This window comes from Cottoperca gobio, chromosome 16, assembly GCF_900634415.1.
Source record: "Cottoperca gobio chromosome 16, fCotGob3.1, whole genome shotgun sequence".
In the NCBI taxonomy this organism is placed as follows: Eukaryota; Metazoa; Chordata; class Actinopteri; order Perciformes; family Bovichtidae; genus Cottoperca; species Cottoperca gobio.
In genome coordinates, this window is record NC_041370.1 from 6,079,266 (window position 1) to 6,099,027 (window position 19,762).

The 19,762-nt window shown below is 42.5% G+C and overlaps 1 protein-coding gene across 1 annotated transcript; it reads left to right on the forward strand.

The window, feature by feature from the left end:
• Positions 1-218: 218 nt before the first annotated feature.
• LOC115021791 (HEPACAM family member 2) lies at positions 219-11,224 on the forward strand. The gene is made up of 9 exons (XM_029452452.1): positions 219-351; positions 515-572; positions 4,647-4,997; positions 6,125-6,391; positions 7,623-7,910; positions 8,131-8,244; positions 8,382-8,443; positions 8,601-10,440; positions 10,822-11,224. Exons 2-8 carry the CDS (start codon positions 533-535, stop codon positions 8,928-8,930), a joined length of 1,452 nt encoding a protein of 483 aa, XP_029308312.1. The 5' UTR covers positions 219-351; positions 515-532; the 3' UTR covers positions 8,931-10,440; positions 10,822-11,224.
• Positions 11,225-19,762: the final 8,538 nt, after the last annotated feature.

The following is a 19,762-nucleotide window of genomic DNA, read 5'->3' on the forward strand; positions in this document are numbered from 1 at the left end:
ACAATACATGATCATTGAATCCTTATTTTAAAGTAGTTTAATCTACATCACTGCATTTTATTGTGTAAAATTAATGTTTTTGTTATGTTAAATCTTAATCTGAAACGTTGGTCTAACAGCTGTCAGTTAAATATGGTGGAATAAAAAGGTACAGTATTTGAAATGTACCTTAAAACTGTACATAACAGCATATCCGCCTTTGTTTAGTCAGGCTGCGGGCTCTTTAAGAGAACAGGTGCGTCCTTAGCAGGTAATAGTGAAGACACAGGAAGTAAAGTCACTTGTTAGCAAACACAAACCGAAACGGAGCATTATTTTACCAAAACATGAACATGAAGGCAAAATACCTTGGTAAGTTTCATCAAGCTTCCTCTTCTTATCGCTACTCAGGAGGTTTATGTCTGTCAGGTATAATCTGAATTGAATAGCGTCTAAAGCATCGTAATAATCTGTACAGCATTGACTTGAGAAAGTCTGTAAAAGTTATTGCGTAAATAGTTTCATCTCTCCGCAGACCGGCCCGACTGAAGACATGAGACAACCTTTGCTCCTTCTCCGTCTGTCGTTGGCAGGTAAAACAATGTGCACTGACAGTTTCTTCCCCTCCTGCAACAACAGCAACGTTCAAACAGCTCGCACAAAGTCTCCTAAGAAGAGTATCGGTTGTCTGTTCTGCGAAAAAAAAACAGGCCAGTGAGGAAAAGACGTGGTATTCCAAGCACGTTTGTAAAAACAATTACATTTCAAGCGCAAAGCTCGTCTAACCAGTCTTAAACCTGCACAGCTGCATTCCCGTGTGTGCACTGACTACTGAGTGACATGATGCCTTCACGGCCTCCTCCCAGGCTCCTAGATCTGGACTGTTGTGATGATTCAGAATGAATGGGAGGTCATTGTTTTCTTTGTATGCCATTTAGTAATTTATCGATAGGGATGGGCAGCACTGCCATGATGCTCATGCATGAACAAAGTGCCACATCCAGTGCAGATATTTGGCTATTGTTTATATAGACTTAACATGTATTATTATTATTATTATTATTATTATTATTATTATTATTATTATTCAGTTCAGGTCAGCCTGCTTTCAATGACCCTAATCACAGAGCTTGCATAACTACGTTGTTACAAAATACAAAGTACAAAACTACATAAATAGACAAACTTTTACTCTTTCAAGATATGTTTTATTTAGTGTAATAGGCCACATAGATATGAAAAGTGGTCGTGTTGATGTTGACAAAGCAACATTGGAAAAAATAAAGCTGGTGATATTCTATGTTTTCATTATTGTTAACAAATCCAATGAAAAGACAAACCAACAAGTGTTGTCTGTGTATCTAAAGCCTGATGCATATATATCCGTGCAATATATATGCATTAGTGTCCAATAACTGTTAAAAACACACAGGTGTCATGGACACAGGAAGACGGATTGATTCACAATTAACTACAAGAGCATTATGTGTTACTACACAGATGAAGACAGTCGTCAACGGATGCACAGATTCATGTGTCCAGCTGCTGGAAATGACCCCTGAAGAAATGATGTATTTGAGCAGCTTTCAGGTGCTGAATGCCACAAACAGGCTGGACGAAGTATTCAGAGTCAGAAGCCGTGTTCATGATTGATTCGTACCTCGCCTGAGCATGATGCCCCCACCGCTCAGCTTTCACATTCGTTATGTTGTTCTGCCCCCCGAGTACACTTGCATCATCATCTACATGACATTTGTTTAGCACAACATCCTAAGCCCGTACAATGGAGTCGACCTTCGCATTATGTCTACGATTGTTTAGATTTTTGGTGAGGATGTCAAGAACGACCTTCTTCTACTTTATCACTCGTGTCCGTGCAGTTCAGACGACGAGACCGCCGCGTGCATACACAGATTTCTGAGGAGACCAGGAGCGTTGAGAAACGCCTCTGCAACTCTACTCGCCGACTGCTACGCACGTTAAATGGCAGTGCACTCCCGTGATTTGGTACGGTCAGTTTTCACACCTTATGAGAAATGTACCTGAATACACATGAAGCGTACTCGAGGCCACCTGTTCAAGTGGAACCACTTGAGCTTACTAGAAAATATCAGGGGTTCAGGCGAGCGAGTCACCGTCACGGTGCACCTTCCTTGTCTCAGTCCTCCCTGCGGACACCTGTGGCCGGGTACGGTACGCACTGTTCACACTAATCAAACAAATTGGAATTTGGGGTCAAGGGTCGGCTACTCTGATCCGATGTGAGAGCCTTCTCACGCATTACTTCTGGATTTGGTCTTTTAATGGGATTTACTGACAATACAACATTATAGTATAACGCCAGCCTTTCAATTTAAGTACACTGCATTTTATGCTTGTGAAGATCTTGCATAGTGTGTACCAAATGAGGTGTGTATCTATTGTGGTATCATTTCCCATCCAAAATGACACATCATTACTCTTTACCCTGATATAACACAGTTTTGAATGCATGTAAATGATCTACTTTGGGCATTTGTGATGCAAGATGAGCACAGAAAATGTAAATTCTATTTTAATTTGTTAATTAACTCTGGGTTGTTGTTAATGCATGACAGATAATAATTAAAGTAATGATCAGCAACATTTTCATATAGTTAAATATGAATTTTGCGGCTGTCTATTTGCGATTTATATTACAAGATAGTGATTCAACCTGCAAGGGTCATCAAGGCTCTATAAGTCGCTCTGTCGGTCCACAAAATGTTCCCAACCAGTGGCAGACGGTCTTCGCCCTCGCAGGCTGACATTTGGTTTGGAGGTCAAGTGTGTGGATGTGAAGGTGTAAGTTGATGTTCATGCTAATTTTCAAAAAGGGTGTGCAACAGTGAGCGTGGCTTAGAACAAAAAGGTGCATAACTTGTAAATGGATTCACGTACCATGGTCAAACTCATGACCCGTTTTTGCGGGAGGCGTCGTGCACTCAGCAGAGTGTTTGTGAGCTTGTGTGGATGCATGCGCGTACGTCCTCGCAGCTATTGCGAATTCACGCTTCTATTAACGCCTGCACTTCGGCGGATGTGTGGTTTGACGAACGTCTTTTGGTGCGAAGAGGTGATTTTGTTTTTCGGCATGAATAGATTGTTAGAATGATCAGTTTGAGCTAATCAACCCACCCACCGCTTAATCTCTGTGGCTTATCAGTTCAATGTCACTGCAGTTGTTGGCATGACTTCTGTGTTCTCAGCCATTAGTCATTAGTACTTACAATTTATTTGAATTGCTCGTTTGTCCTTGGAAAACAGTTCAACAGCACATGACGGCATCGACGCTGTCCTGCGTCACTCATTTCATCCCATCTGACCTATGCCTCTTTACGTTTCTGTCTCTACTGATAAAGCGACGAGGCCGGTGATATTTTTAATCAGGCACCGAAACCCTTTTGATGTCTTTAACAACTACGTGTGTGAACCTGAACGCCATCCATCTCGCCGTTGGCACTTGTCATTGTGTACTCTGCTCCCCTGTGAAAATTGTTTTGAAGGCAGTCCAGCGAGACAGATCAGGACCGTATTGATTTGATTCACTATAACTCATTGGCGGGAGCGTTTCTGCGTGGCAGCTTTATATGCCAGTAAAAGGGCATTGAAAATTCACTCAGGAGTTTCCCAGCCTGAATCTGTAAAACCAACACAAACAAGGAGGACTGGCAGCCAAATACAAAGAACACAGATCTTTTAAAAAAAAAAAATCTTCACTCGCATGCAGACTACAAATGGGCAAACAGTGTACAACAGTTAAATGCCTGTAAAATAGATGGTTCTTTTACATCATTGTTTTTGATAAATGTCCTATGCACTGCTGAATCTTGAGAGGAACGACAGCTAAATTGATTTTGACACGGCTTACGTGAAGTCAGCCTGACAAAAAACCCCCCACAAAATACATGTTTAACTCGGGATCACTTACAATCCAAACAAAACATTGTGTGAAATCTTCCAGGGGGCAAAAGAGTGTGTACCTTACTAATAGGTTTTTAGCCCCTGAGCGTAATCTGTGTGATTCTGTTCTCTGCAGTGTTGAAAGAGGGATTCAGATCCTTTGCTTAAGTAAAAGCACCAATACAAACACTCTTTTACAATTTAAAGTATTGACATTCCAAGTAAAATTATAATGTTCTTAAAGTTTAAAAAGTACTCGTTCTGCAGAAGAATGGCGCTGTAACTGTGTATTATATATGACATTAGTAGGTTGATGCATCAACATGTAAGCTGCTGGAGGTGGAGCTGGTTTTAACAACGTTATATGCAGTTAGAAGTCGGGCCGCTCCAAAAAGGTCACATGGTAAATCTGAGGGCTTGTGGTCATGGATGTATTTGTTATGAATCATGAGTCATTGGGTCTTTTCTCTAACCTTTTCGCCTAATTATTGGAAATATTGGATAATTTAACCACAAATAATTATTTAAATGAAACCATCTGATACATTTAGTGGAGAAAGTTAAATGTAGTGGTCTGATCTTTAACAATACGTTGTATTTTGTAAGCTTATGTTTTATTTTTAATGTCAAATCTTAATCTGCAAAGTATAAATTGTAACCACAGCTGTACTATAAGAGCATAAGATGGATATATGTACTTAGTTACCTTCCAGCACTGATTCTCTCTCCTTCTCTCTTCTGTTTAGTCCTCCTCTCTGCCAACGTGCTGGCTCAAGAGCAGGTACAGATCCAGTTCCAGACCGACCCGGTGCTGGTTCCAACTGGTTCTGAGATAGTGTTCACGGTGCTGACAGTGTCCCAGATTTTCTCCATGAAATGGCAGTTCCAAGTAACAGTCACTGTGGGTCAGTGGACCTCAGGAACCCCGGCGGTTAACCCGGGAACCCAGTTCGAGGGCAGGGTCACCATCACTGCCAACCAGCTCCGAATCGGAGGCGCCCAGCTCCGAGATGCGGGCGACTACACGGTGGAGGTGACCCCCGATGCTACAACAGGCCTCGCTACTAACTCCAGATCGATACAGCTGAGGGTGTTTGGTAAGAGATAAAGAAGTGTGCCTGTGAGTTCACTTAAGACAGAGGAAGAAGAAGAAGAAGAGGAGGGCGGGGGTGAAGTGTGCACTAGAGGATGGTTTTGAGTCAAGCGATAATGTAAAGGAGGAACAGAAGTGAGGAAAGAGAGAAGAGGGAGGATTTGGGGAGTAAGAGAATTAGTCTGGGAGGTATAATGAAATTAGTGACCCATAGTAGGCGAGGTAAAATTAATGAAAAAGGAGGAGGGGATGAAGCTAGTGGCTCAGGGCTTTATGCTAATAAAACCCATTTGATATGCAGTGCTCATGCTCTTAGATGTTTGATATTGTAGCCGTCTAAATATGTAGTGGTACATTTACATGCAGTATTTGCATTAATTTACATTCAGTACTGTAATGAAGCCTGACCAGCTAAGTGTCTCTCCATATTTTCAGGCATCGGCCCACACTGGAGGGATGACGTTCCAGTCTTTCTCATCCCTCTTACCACCAGCACTAACAGGGTGTCAGGGTGACCAAATTGTTAGACGCACAAGTCTATTATTGCTGAAAGGTCACATCCTCCAAAACGCACAGCAGCTAGTTCATGTCATGGAAACATCCACAGCCTTGAGCACGACTCTCAACCTCCTACTTACTTCGCATAACTTACTCTGCTTAAAAAGCTAAATTCCTAAAATACACAGGAAATCAAAAAGGGAAGTGATTAGAGATATTTGGTATCTGCTCGAATGTTTTTGTTTGTTTGCTGTTGCTGCCGCGGTTCTCTCTTAGTCACAGCCTCCTCCGTCAGCACGCCCCCTCTTCTCCCTCTCCAATTATTTAACTTAGGCTGCCCGCCAAGAGGCATCTCGTCTACCACTCGCACCGTCTGCCCCCTTATTTACCATCTGCGCTTCTATCTGAATCCTGTCCCTTCTCAGCTCTCACTTGCTTTGATTACAACAAATTATCCTCAACAGAAACCTAAAACTGCCCTCTATTGTTCTGTCAATCCAGCGTTTGAAGTGAGCTCTCTGCTGTTCTCTTCCTCTCTACCTACAGTAATGGTGCCTTTTTAGAAACCTTTTCTGGGTAATTCTGCTTTTGCAGCTCTTTTTTGGTAAAAACATTTTTTATCTCCCTTTTTAGATACAGTGGCAGGGGTGAGTATGGTCGTTCCCTCGGTGGCGGTGGAAGGGAGAAATCTGTCTCTGATGTGCAGATGGACCGCTGGGACAGATATTACAGTCCAGTGGGGCAAAGGAGGCGCCACAGTCACCAACGACTCCAGGATCACCGTCTCAGGTGGCTCTCTGGTCATCAACCCAGCCACACGGGGAGATGCCGGGGATTACTCTTGTACCGTCAGCAACCTTGTCAGCGCCCAAACTGCCACCCAGAGAATCACTGTCTACTGTGAGTTTGCACTGATCAAGAAAAGTGGCAGCTAATCTGCTGTAGCCACTGCAAACAGCAGTAGCTTATCTACTCCATCTACATTGCACTGCAAACAGTGCGCTGAATTGCACTCAGATTGCAAAGGACATTCTTCAATACGCTTGTCGTGCTGCTCCCAGCTTTGTGTTGATCGCATCCTTAATTCTGACGCAACACAGCCATATCCCAACACGCCCAATCACACCAATGGCATATTTATCTATCGTTGTCCTCTCAACATTAAACAGATGTTTTCTTTACCCAGATGAAGAACACATCAGATTGTAAGTGATCACTGGCTGTGATCTGCGTGGCTGTGTACGCGCTTATAGAAATGTAAGTGAGTTAATTTACAGCCACCCAGACCACTGACTTTAATTTAGTTATACATGTGAATCTGTGATTTGTTCCGCTTTCTGATTGAAGCTCATAAAATTAAAAGGAAGGCAATTACGATTATTTTCATTATCGCTTCATCTCTTAATTGCTAAAAGTCTATGAATGATCAGAAAATAAGGGGAAAGGCTCCTCACACTTCAACAGAAGGTAACATCTTGAAATGAGATTTGCAATAATATGAAACACATTTGAGAAGCTAGAATCGGGAAAACACATTTGGCCTTTTTTGCGGGATAAATGACTTGAACTATTAATTGAATATCAGAATTACTGTTGACAAATGTGACGAGAAGATTGAGCCAGTTAGCTTAGCATGAAGACTGGAAGCGCCGGGGAACAAATCACTAAATCCGCCCGTTAACTGTTGTCTTTAATAAAACTTGAAATACAAGTAAAGGATAGTACTCTATGTGTAGACCAACCTGAACAGCAGTAACTTCACTGGGGAGTGTCTCCTCATTATGCAATACTTTCTTCAGACTCTGTGCACTTTGAATTCACAATGCTCCAGTCCTGCCAATCAGGTTCTTCTGTAAATATGATTTGTTGATACACATGTTCATTCAAGAGGCGGCAACCATTAGGTTATTAGATTTAACATCCGACCTGAAAGTGCACAGCTCCTCCAATTGCTCAGTAATACGGCGGAAAGATCAAGGAGGGCTCATTAAAATGCTTGATGATAAAAACTTAAGCCGGATATCATCTGTGCATTAGAGGCAGCTTTTTCAGAATACAGATTTCTCTTGTCGTACTTGTGAAGCAAATGTTTGTGATGCTGATAAATGTCCTCTAATCATCAACAAACCAGATGGCCCCGACACCCCCGTGCTAACCAAGGAGACGCCGAAAGAGTGTGTCGGGGGAGGGGATGTGTTGGTGGGACAGGAGGTGCGTCTCACCTGCATGTCTGACTCGCTGCCCCCTGCCCTCTTCTCATGGCAACGTGACGGACAGACGGTCGCATCCGGCCAGCCGGACAGCGGGGTGCTCAGCGTTCAGACTTTCTCAACGGATGAGAGCGGCCGGTACGTCTGCACGGCCAGAAACCGCATCACCGGAGGCACGTCGGTGCAGGGCACAGACTTGGCCATCGTAGGTGAGTTATGGCGGACGTTTGGGACTGTTCCTGTATCTGTCTTCACGACAGCAGAGGGACAGGAAGTATCCGGGGAGATTGATCTGGTGAGAATGTGGTCAAAGTCATTCAGTGACTTTCACACACACGTTCTCCTCTCCACATTTCTCTCTCTGTCTCTGTCTGATCTCGAGACTCATTATCCTTATTAATTCTCCCCCTTTGACTCTTTTCATTTCAGACACTTGTCTAAATGTCGGGGAAGTGGTGGGGATTGTGATTGGCTGTTTGCTGCTGCTCCTAATCATCGCGCTCCTCATCGTGCTCATTGTCTTTCTCATCCGAAGGAGGAGGGGTAAGTCTGTGTGTGCGATCCTGGACATTTTGTTTGTCCACTATTTTACTGTATATCATGCCGAGTGAGTGACATAATAGCTCATGCATGTTTTCATGCTCTAAAGTAATTTATTTGTGTTATTTCTAATATTACAGCACAGAGACAAAGTGATGCTACTTTGCTTGTGCAGAAGACCAACCCAAATCCCAGGCCTATAGTAAGCCAGATTAAAGTTTTACACGTGATTCACCATTGATGTTGTCTTTATCTAGTCCATATGACGGTGCTTATTCACAAATTAACCCTCTCATTCCATCTTTTTCTTTTGCTGTCTCCTCTCTCCCTCCTCTCATTTTTCATCTGCTCCCATTAAGCCTGCAGATCCACAAACTAATGGTGCAAGGGATTTGGGCCAAGGACCCCACCCCCCCCTCTATCACGTGAACACACACACACGCCATCCCGACCGCTTGTACACAGCCCCGCATGAAAGCCGAGGCAACCCACAGACCCTGCCGCTGAACGGGCTGCATTACTCCGACACACACCAACACAATGGTCGTACCCACACAAATGGACTCCTACACAATGCCTCTCAGAACGCCAATTCATACCCACACAATGGCATTGACAACCGGGCTTTCACGCACACTGATGCTCAGAATGCAAACACTCTTCCCGAATACTCAGCAGCAAAATCCTAACATTCTCATACAGACTGGCACTGCCCAGGGCGGCGCCCAGCAGCCGGGGGTCCACCTCAGCCTTAACACGCTGCCACAAAGTGGCCAGCAAAGCAACAATGCACAAATGCCCACCATTCATGTCAATCTTAACTCATACCCAACCAACGGCCAACAGACTCAGCAAGACAGCTCATTTCCTGTCTCCAATGTAGCCACTAATAACGCTTTGCAAACCCAACCCAACGTAACGCATACAGGGCAATCACATCCCAGAATGCAAAATGGGCAGTCCTATCCTAGTGACCCCCAGCTGAATGGTCACATAGAAGCAGGTCACCAAGATCAGCCCGGACTTGTCCCGACTGGATACACACACTATAACGGTAATAACACTCCTCAGCGAAACGCCAACACACAGACGTACCAGCGGGAGCCGGAGCCTCGTCGCAGGTCTGATAGAAACTCATGGGATCTCCTCAGAGGGACGCCAGCGTATCCCCACGGCACACCTCAAAGAGGACAGACATCACCTGAGTACACCTCTGACACTACAGACTACACCTACCATCCTCCCATACCAGAGGCAAGAACACCAAGCAGATCTCAGCTTCGACTTCAGAGCCAAACCACTTCCCGGAGCCGAGCTCGGTCCAGACAAGATTCGCCATCAGAGGACAGACGGACACGGAGCCGTTCAGCTGATCTTCGAGGCCCAAACACTCGCAGTGTAACACAGCTTGAAGCTGAACCCCGCACACAGAGAAGCGGCCACACACAAAGGAAGAGCGCTCAGCGAGACATCAGAGGTTCGCCTGGTAGCCAGAACGCCCCCAGGCAGGAAGCCACACACAGCAATAACCCCCAGGCACTGCCTCTCAGGAGCCAGCAGGCCTCTGTGGGCCGCTCTGCTCTGTCACAAGGACCCACGACACAACAGGGACCGGCTGCAACGTGGGGTACAGATTCAAGAGCTTTGGCTGATCCTAATCACCTTCCACAGGCACACAGAGCAGTACCGATCCAAACACTACCACAAGGCCTGGGCAAACACACACAGCCTGTCATAAATGGTGCCAATCATCCTCGCCAAGGAAGCACTGCTCCAATCCCAAACTCTTCTGCTCAGCGTGATGCCAGTAACCTAACCCAGGCTGCACTTACAGCCCACACTGAGAGGGCTCAAACATTTCAGAATCGGAAACTACAGACCCAGGCTGCCCTGCTTCACCCCGGACCACAGGTACGTGTTCCTGCTGCCGGGGCTCAGCAGCCACCACCTCCTCCTCCTGTTATTCCCCTCACACAGTTCCAGCACCTCCCCAGGAAGCACACCCAGCACAAATCCCCAATTAGAGGGCCTCAGCCTCCCAGAGCTCCTGTTAACATACCGGTGGCTCAACGACACCTACAAGTACAACAGCGGACCACCAACCATCATCACCAACGTGGACATGGCCACTTGCATGTCGATGAACGCAGGCATGCCCATGGCCAGGGGCACCCTGCCCACTTCACCCACCCACAGCAGGTGAGTGAGACACAGCGTGATGTGGCCAACAGTAGCCATATGTTTATTGATATTACAGATTATACAGTTCTCTCTCAGATGTACACTTACGGCATGTCATATCACGCCATGCGTCCATGTGTTACAGGCTCGTTTCTACAAGTCTCCTCAGCAGTTTGTGCTTTTTTTCTGTTTTGTGCATTTCTTGAGGGATGCTCGACACCACTTCTAAATGGATGTTGCATTTTTACGATTGACAATCTTCTCGTGCCATTAAAATATATTTAGTCTTGAGTGTTTGTGACACTGTGGCAGTTTTTAAAAGTAGCATTGTGTGTCAGAGGTTCTGCCACTTCTTCTACATGACATGTTGGCAATGAAGGGCTTATTGTGTCTTTCCAGCATCAGGCTCACAGAGGGAGACCAAGATGATGACAGATGTCAGCAGACTACACTACAACTGTCCCGCATCCAGTGACAAACAAACAGCTGACAGACGGGATCCAAAGCACCACCAGCAAGACTGACTTCACGAGGTTCTGCTCTCAAAAACGCTGTCATACCCTGGGATCTCAGTCAGTCAGTTTTTTTTTGTGAAAGAAAGTGAACATGTCTCCCATGGGGATGATACAAAGTTACTTTTAGTGCTGCTTTCCTAGAAATAATTGACACATTATGTCAAAGAAGGAGGCTCAATTTGCACCTTTTTATAAGAATGTACTAAATGAGCTACATTATACTGAGTGCTTTTTAGATAAAATGCCACATACACACACACACACACACACACACACATACACACACACACACATACATACATACATACATACACACATATACATATATACATACACACACACATACATACATACATACACACACACATGCATACATACATACATACACACACACTCACACACATACATACACACACACACACATGCATACATACATACATACACACATATACATATATACATACACACACACATACATACACACACACATGCATACATACATACATACACACACACTCACACACATACATACATACACACATACACACACACACACATGCATACATACATACATACATACATACATACATACATACATACACACACACTCACACACATACATACATACACACATACACACACACACACACATGCATACATACATACATGCATACATACATACACACATACACACACACATGCATACATACATACATACATACATACATACATACACACACACTCACACACATACATACATACATACATACAACATACATACACACATACACACACACACAGCATACATACATACATACATACACACATAACATACATACATACATACATACATACATACATACACACATACACACACACACACACATACATACATACATACACACACACACACACACACACACACACACACACACACACACACATACATACATACATACATACATACATACACACACACACACACACACATACATACATACATACACACACACACACACACACACACACACACACAAATGACTAGTCCCACATGTATTGTGTTTCTGAAGCCCTGGTCATGCATCAAACTTGCTAAGAGCCTCCTCCGAGTAGACAAGCTCAGTGATCCATAGCTCTTGACCAAGCTCACACCCCCTCATCCATTCATCATCAAAACTAAAAAAAACACCACCTTAACAAAGTGCGCTTGAGGTGCTTACATGAATATATTTATGCCTGATATAATAGTGACGGACAGTAAATGAGAAGGGAATTGGCCCCGGGGACCAGTGACAATAATGAAAGGAGAAATTAGCCGTAGGGGCGGTCTTAGTGTACATGGAACTATTTATTTTGCGCCTTCTGTTTACGGATGCCTCTTATGACACTTATCAATTAAAGGGATTCGCTTCAGTGGCGCTCAGACGTAATGCTCAGCTAACTACGAAGGGGATCCCACAGATGTATGTGCGCTTATCAATTAAATGTTTTTATGTGACTTAAATGATTTGGAAAGCAATCACAGCCGTGCATGAATGAGGTCAGCACAAAGAATTAAGCTTCAATGCTTTTCTGCTGAAAAAGCATAATGTAACAATTTACTGTCTGCACCGGGTCACGGACAGCTAATTAAAAACAAGGGGATGTCATTACTTTTACAGATGATGTATTTATTGATTATAATGTTTGTGCTTTGTTTTCATCTCAGGGGAGTACTTGTATACAAATGTATTATTTAAAGTTGCACAAATTGATATCAATGTTATTATTTCTGTATTCATGTTCATTTTAGAATTTCAAGGATGAGGCTGGTGATGTGTTTGTTATTGTCAACAAATCCTGAATGAACTGATTCCACTAACAAGCGATGCATCTCATTTCTCTGTGCCGTAGAGCTCCATTGTTGTCTAACAAATAACACAACAATGAGCCACACAGTTGCACTGGTTTACCATAAACATGGCCGCTGTAGTTTATTGGAGTTGATCGCTCCTACACTTTCCTGCTGCTGTAAATTCTCACTCACTTAAATGCAGCAACCCAAAATATAATAACGTCAACTAGCCACAGCCTCACACAATCTGTCCCTGTGCTGTAAATAAACACAAGAGCACTAAATGTGTATTAATCCCCAGCTGAAAATAGTCCCCATCATATGCACTAATTACTGCTGTGTGAGTACCCTTTGATAAAAGCTGTAGTGTCCAGCTGCTTATGGAAATGAATAAGCCTTTTTTTGAAAACCAAACTATATTTGCAACCTGTTTCTAAAGATTTACGTCTTCATTAGCAACAAATGGGCTGAGAACCACGCACAGGGAAGGGAAGTGAAACTTGAGAGACAAACTAATCCACTCTTTTCGTGGGATTTGTTGACAAACAGAGACTCATTCCTAACATCAAAATACATAAACTTAACATCCAAATGCACATCTGGCAGCTCCAACCAAACATCTGGAGCAGGATATTTGCTTTGGAAAAAAAGGTTCTGTTTTAGGAAAATGAATTGCTTGTATGTAGTTTACACAGATGTTAAATATTCATGTGAGAAGCCCGGTGTTTCTCTTTGCGCCTCATGAAGGATTTGTACATTCTTTGGGAGTGAAGAATTATTCCAAGATCTTATTTTTTGAATAATAAAGAAATGATGTGTGTTTGCATAATAACCTGTGTGAAGTCTGCTGTTGAACAAAAACAAAATAACATTCAAACTCAGCACATCGCCTGCTTGTTTCCATCACATTGGAAGTTGTCGAGACTATTTAAAGCCCAATGCACAATCATTACTTTATGTTTGCGTCTTCTTTCAGAACACATTCTTCCAAACAAGAGCATCTTTTGATTTTCAGTACAAAACACCTCATGCATGTCGTCAATAAGTCAGACTCCAAAAGCATTATTTATTCCTCTGAATCGCAGCACTGTTTGCAGTCTGAGCATATTTCTGCTCACTGTGTCTATAGTGCTAATTATGCATGGCGCCTGTATACACCGAGCGCTGTTGTTGATTCTCCTCAGATGAATCTGTTCCTTCGGCTTGTTGAGGAGGTGCAGAGCGTGTGTTTGGATCACAGCTTCATCAGTCTCCCAATCCCCTGCTCCCACTTGTACGTCACCTCTGATGAACAGTCCTGCTGCTCACTATTGGAGACACTTCACGGTAGTCTAGCACTGTAATGAGTGGAGCTGGAGTGCATTTTGAGTATCTGGTACTAGAAAAGGTTGTGGCATTGCCTACCGGTTCTGGGTGAAAGCTGTGATTTATGAAAAGTTTTGAAGCGGTTTTACAAATAGTACTTATGTATACTGTTCCTGCTGTTTTTGGAGTGAAGTGTGCTGTTTATGGCCTAAACAACAAGACCCTCTGTTGTCTTGAAACACACAACATAGGACACCTCAAACGCTGATGCGGCCTCCTTCCCTGGGCCAATTTGCATGTAAATCGGCTGGTGTTGTTTTATTAAACTGATTTACCGTGATTTATTGTGACTGCCGCAAGTAATTGTAATTGTTTACGCATCCCTTTGGAGGCATAAATTAAAGCCAAACATAACTCAAGTGCGGTGTGTGCAAATAGGGCATTTCTTTGTATTGATGAATGCTCGTTTTGGTGTGTGTCAAACTGCAGCAGAGAGCTTTCCTGTGTGCAGAGAGGCACGGTTCATTTTACTCAGGAGACTGCAGTAGATTTGCACAGGAAAACTTAACACCCCAAAACGGCCAATATAATCCTAATCCAATTTTAATTTAAATTCAGCTCAGCAGGCACACTTTTTTTTTTTGGTAGATTTGATGACATTTTATAGTTTGTAATAACATAGGAGGTGCCATAGGGGCTAGACAGAATTTAGTCCAATTACCAAACAGCTCCGAGTTAATAATATTTCATGATGCCGCCTTTCTTTCGTTCACTGCAGTGATGGCGATTATCCCAGGAAACGGAAAAAGGTCCGGCGTGATAGTCCTCATAAGTCCATATCATCATTGAAATGAACCGGTAAATCCTTTGAAATCCATGAGGTCCATCCATGTTCAGAAGTGTCCTTGAGCAAGACTCTGTGCACCGTGGAGTGCCACATGAATACGAGTCAAATGTACGATTTAAACTTTACACACCTGAACAACAAACGTAACATTTTAGAGTGTGACATGATGACCCTGAATGTATCACCTCAGTCACGATGTCCTCGAGCAGGACAGCGAATCCCCAACACTTCATGGATGGTAGTTTATAAAATGTAAATGATAAAACTACACAATGAAGCCAGGGACGCCATGCCTCGCCATCCCACAAGGGGGCGCCATGTGAGAGGATTTTTTTAGGTTATCTATTGATCACTTTCCACCGTTTTTTTTTCTCCTCACGGCCTTCACCATCTGTGCAACTTTGATGGTGAGTGCTGCAATTAAAAAACAAGCCACAGGCAAAGTCATACTTGTCTGTAGTCCAGCACACAAAACACAAAGTTATGTGCAGCAACAAGGAAATCCTCAGTTGTCACTAGCTTGTTTATAGATGCTTAAAGTTGAACTGCTGCCTTCAGGGATACATATCAAACACGAGAACTTCAAAGAGTTTTGTGTTTTATCGTAATCTTTTGTTGATTTCGTTGAGCGTATTATGTTGTGTTTCATATCGTCAGTGTGCTTTCTCTTTCAAATAAAGACAGGCTTATTTAGCCTACTGATATTTCTCAGTAAAATAAATCAGAAACAAACCCGAGGTGTTTCTTCTTTTTTTAAGTCTTCTCAACAGACCTTTAATATCATCTGTGGCATTAAAATACAACAATGAAAAATCCATTTGTTGTAGATACAGTCATGTCGGCACACATTTGTATTTGCAGATGTTTCCCCTTGTTGAGAAGCAGATGTTTAAATAAATAACAACGCAGTAACATTAATTACAGCTGCTTAGCGCAGGGGACTACTGTGAAGGAAGGACTCAAAATGAAACCAGCAATAGACATCACCCCCCCCCCCCTGCAATAGAACTAAACTTCACACCTACCGAGCGGCTCACATTTCACAGAATGAAACCACGGGCTTGTCTTAGAAGTTCAAAGAAAGAGACGTTTCTTCGAATTGCAGCGCATATAGTTCCTCTGATAATGAAGCCATGTGCTGCAGCAGAAATCCAAAGTCAGCAGAAAGGAAGAAAGATGATCGCAACAAAACAGAGCCGATGCACAAGTCACTATATGTGAGGCGAGATCAGAAGAAGAGTGTGTTATTTCTTCTGGCAAAAAGTTACAATGCATGCTGCCTGCCAAGATAACCAACCCACACACACCTTAGAGTAGACGGATTCAAACATCCCAACACACCAGCTAGAGGTTACACAGATCAGTGTTGTAAATCCAGCAGTGGGTTCACCTCTAACCGCTCAGATGATGAACCGAGTGCGTTTTGACGCTGTGCTCTAAGTGGTGCCGATAATTATGAGAGGGGAGGAGGAAACGTTTGCTTGATCCATCAGTTCATCTCCTCTGACGGATGTGTGGCAGTCGGAGCCTGATTCACACATATACCTGTTATCATAAGGCCTAAACTTTAAACACCCTGCAGAACACAGGCCAGACTCTTGGCTTATATTTGCAAGACACCAGCTGGATAGATTTCAGTCGCTCCTTGACATGGTGCATGCCACTGGCCTACTTTCTTGTGACTGTAAAGCAGAGCATAAATACTCATAACAAAAGTACAGTATGTGTGTGTACTGAAGGCAGCTGCACTACTGTATAACTGCACCTGTATCTGCACAGCTGCTCTGCCAGCTCACATGCTGCAGAGCATTATAAACTATAGAGTTTGCTTAACAGTAAATATGTGCTCATGTGCTCTTCCTGCACTGTGCACTGTATGCATGTCCAGCCATCACCCAGGACAATACAGATATCAGTCACCTGCTATCAGCCACTAGCATTGGTCAGGCTCTCGTTGACATCCCACACTCCTCATTAAATACAGTATGTGGCCCCACTATGTGTGTGGATACGTGTTATTTGATTAGGAGGTGTTGCCCTACTTATTTGGGCTCTGCAGCTCAGCCTGACTACTTTTTAATTCTAAATATATCTTTTTACACCCACAGGAGGAATTGAGAGTGGATTTGAGTGACAGATTTGTCAACCGTAATGAATTTATCTCAGTTTTAGCGACTCATTAAACATTTCTGATTTAGTCACAGCTATACTCTAAAAGGAACTTCTGTTCGTTTTAAACAATGAATAAAAAAACGATATATTAATGATATATATGGTGAAAGATTATACTTTATTTTAACTCCAATATTTAGCATTTATAAGCAATATATAAACACTTAAGTGTAACATGATGTTTGAAAGGGTACGTTGAAGTATTAGGGGACACAATTTCACTTCATTAATTATATTTATTGATGAAGTATTTATATATACATATATATATTCACCCATGATAACTGAGCATTCTCAATTTCACTGATGAAAGTTGTAAACACATTTATATGTACTCCTTTTAAATGTTAAATGAGGGGTTAAAATAAGTCTTACGAACAACAATCCCCTGAAAACATATATATTTATATATATATATATATATATAAACTTGTAAGGTGCTTGTTGGAAGGTTGAGTAGCTGCAGAAACACCTTCCCTCTGCACCTTTTCCACGTCACGTTGAATTGGCTTTGTTGGATCATTTCTGTGACTTTCAGAAACCGACAATCTGACATTTACACCCACTTAACGGCCTTCATCATCCAGCTGTGTGCAGGTGAGAAGGGAGCCGAGTGCAACGCTATGAACGCCCGCGACGAGAGACTGTCGGAGACTGAGAGCCATTATCCCCCGTGCACAGGACACGATGCATGATATCACTCTTCAAGGTATCAAGTATATTCAAGTCAAAAGTGAAGTCACGAGTCAGTGGGGTGGAAGTCCAAGTGGAGTTGTAAGCCGTCTGCGATTTGTCTAAAGTCATCAAATGTGTGACTCGAGACATCAATGTCATCACAAGGACATCTGGTAAACATTGATTGGATCTTGGTCTTCTGTAAACAACTGCTACTGTTCAAATAGATGCAAACATGTGCAATAACACGGCTCTGAGTTCAAGCCTTGCTGGTGGTTTAGCAATAAATACAAACTAGCAAGCTCTTTGCTGGTTGTAGCATTATAACGGCTGGTTTTTAGTATCATTTGGTTTAACTCGTTATAAACGTCTCTTTAGGCTCTGCTAACTTGTGTCTTTTTCACTGTCTCTGGCATTTTATACCAAATGGTTAATGTGTATAAAAAGTCATTGATAATGAAAACAAACATTGGTTGCTGTCCTTGAGTTCTAACATGTTCCTGCTGAAAAAAATGTTTTGCTTGACCTTATGTTGCAAAATGCAAAATGTGGCCCAGAGAGGCTTGGAACATCTCTGCCCTTCAAAATGCCACTGGTGTACCATGTGACCTCATGTTAAGAAAGCCTTTTGGGGAGTTAACAGTGACATTTTTATTTTTGGTTAGGTTCACATTTATAAAATTGCTCACTATATATCATATACAATATTTTCTAAGGGACGGTGATGGTCTTTGGAAAATCTAACTTTTTTTTTACCAAGCCAAAGCACATCATCTTTACAAACGTCAGTGGCGAGGATTTAAAATGTGGATACTTTGATTTAGAGAGTCATCAGTGCATTTATATAAAGCTGCTCTAATCTATATATTTATATTAAAAATCAGATTTGTGCTATGAGCATCGTGGTCCTTCGTAAACACATTACTTTCTGTCAGCTACAACATTTTTGATATTTCTGCATTTTATTTTATCTTTGCTCTTCTCACCATTGGGTGGGTGGAGCTCGGTAGGACAGTCACATGTTCTGTGCAGACATTTGAATTAAAATGTCAATCAAATCTGATCAAAACCACAGCTCACAGTCCTAAAGAAGCCAATTAGTGGTTAAACCCTCACAACATATTAACTAAAGATATTTTACCCAGAGTTTAAACTTTGATGGTTGCTTATTTAGTCAAGTCAATTTACCTGGTAGCTTTCTGTGTTAGTAGTGGCGTCAGCTATTCCTCGTTAGGGTTAGGGTTAGGGTTAGGGTTAGGGTTAGGGTTAGGGTTATAATATTTTTATATTATGTCATGACAGGTTTAAAGAGTAATAATCAACTTAAAGTGTTAAAGCTGAACGAGGCAGCACAAGAAACAGAAGAAGAAGAAGCTGCAGACTAACATTAAGGTACACAGTCAACAACTATTCCTCCCTCCTTTGACCTTTTAAATGCATTTTCAAAAGTGTTTTATGTCTAAATTTGCATTCCAATAAACTAAATAAAAACATATTGCGACGCAGTTTCAACATATCGGACACGTTTAATGTGGCGTCACTTTAATACAAGACATTTAGAAAAGATTATACCACCTTCCTCCCTACAATGAAGCTTTTTCTTCCGTCCATTTACCGTTTTTTTTTTCAATTTCTTGCTAGAAATTAAATCAGGCGGAGCAATTATTGGTATTAGAGATACTTACTTTACAGCGTATTGGTGTGAAGTCCTCGGCAGCTGACTCCTCATCTAAATGCTCTCAAATGTTAGGAAACGTTCCCCATGGCGATCATTAAAATTTCATCTCACCTGAACACGAAAGCACACTTTCTTTCCTGCTCTTTCCTATTATGCTCAATGTGTGTGTGTTCTGTACGTCTATTGAACTATTTTGAACTCTAATGAGAAGAGGGATGACTTTCTAAGTGTGACGGCGGCGTCTTGTGATTCACGTGTGATCAGAACCATTGACTCCACTCTCTTGTGCGTCCATAATGAGATGCATTTTAAGA

Excerpts from the sequence above, each read along its gene's own strand:
- LOC115021791 (XM_029452452.1), top strand. The coding sequence starts at position 533 with ATGAGACAACCTTTGCTCCTTCTCCGTCTGTCGTTGGCAG. Across the intron at positions 6,392-7,622 it reads CCAGAGAATCACTGTCTACT|ATGGCCCCGACACCCCCGTG; the intron begins GTGAGTTTGCAC and ends TCAACAAACCAG. Across the intron at positions 8,444-8,600 it reads ACCCAAATCCCAGGCCTATA|CCTGCAGATCCACAAACTAA; the intron begins GTAAGCCAGATT and ends GCTCCCATTAAG.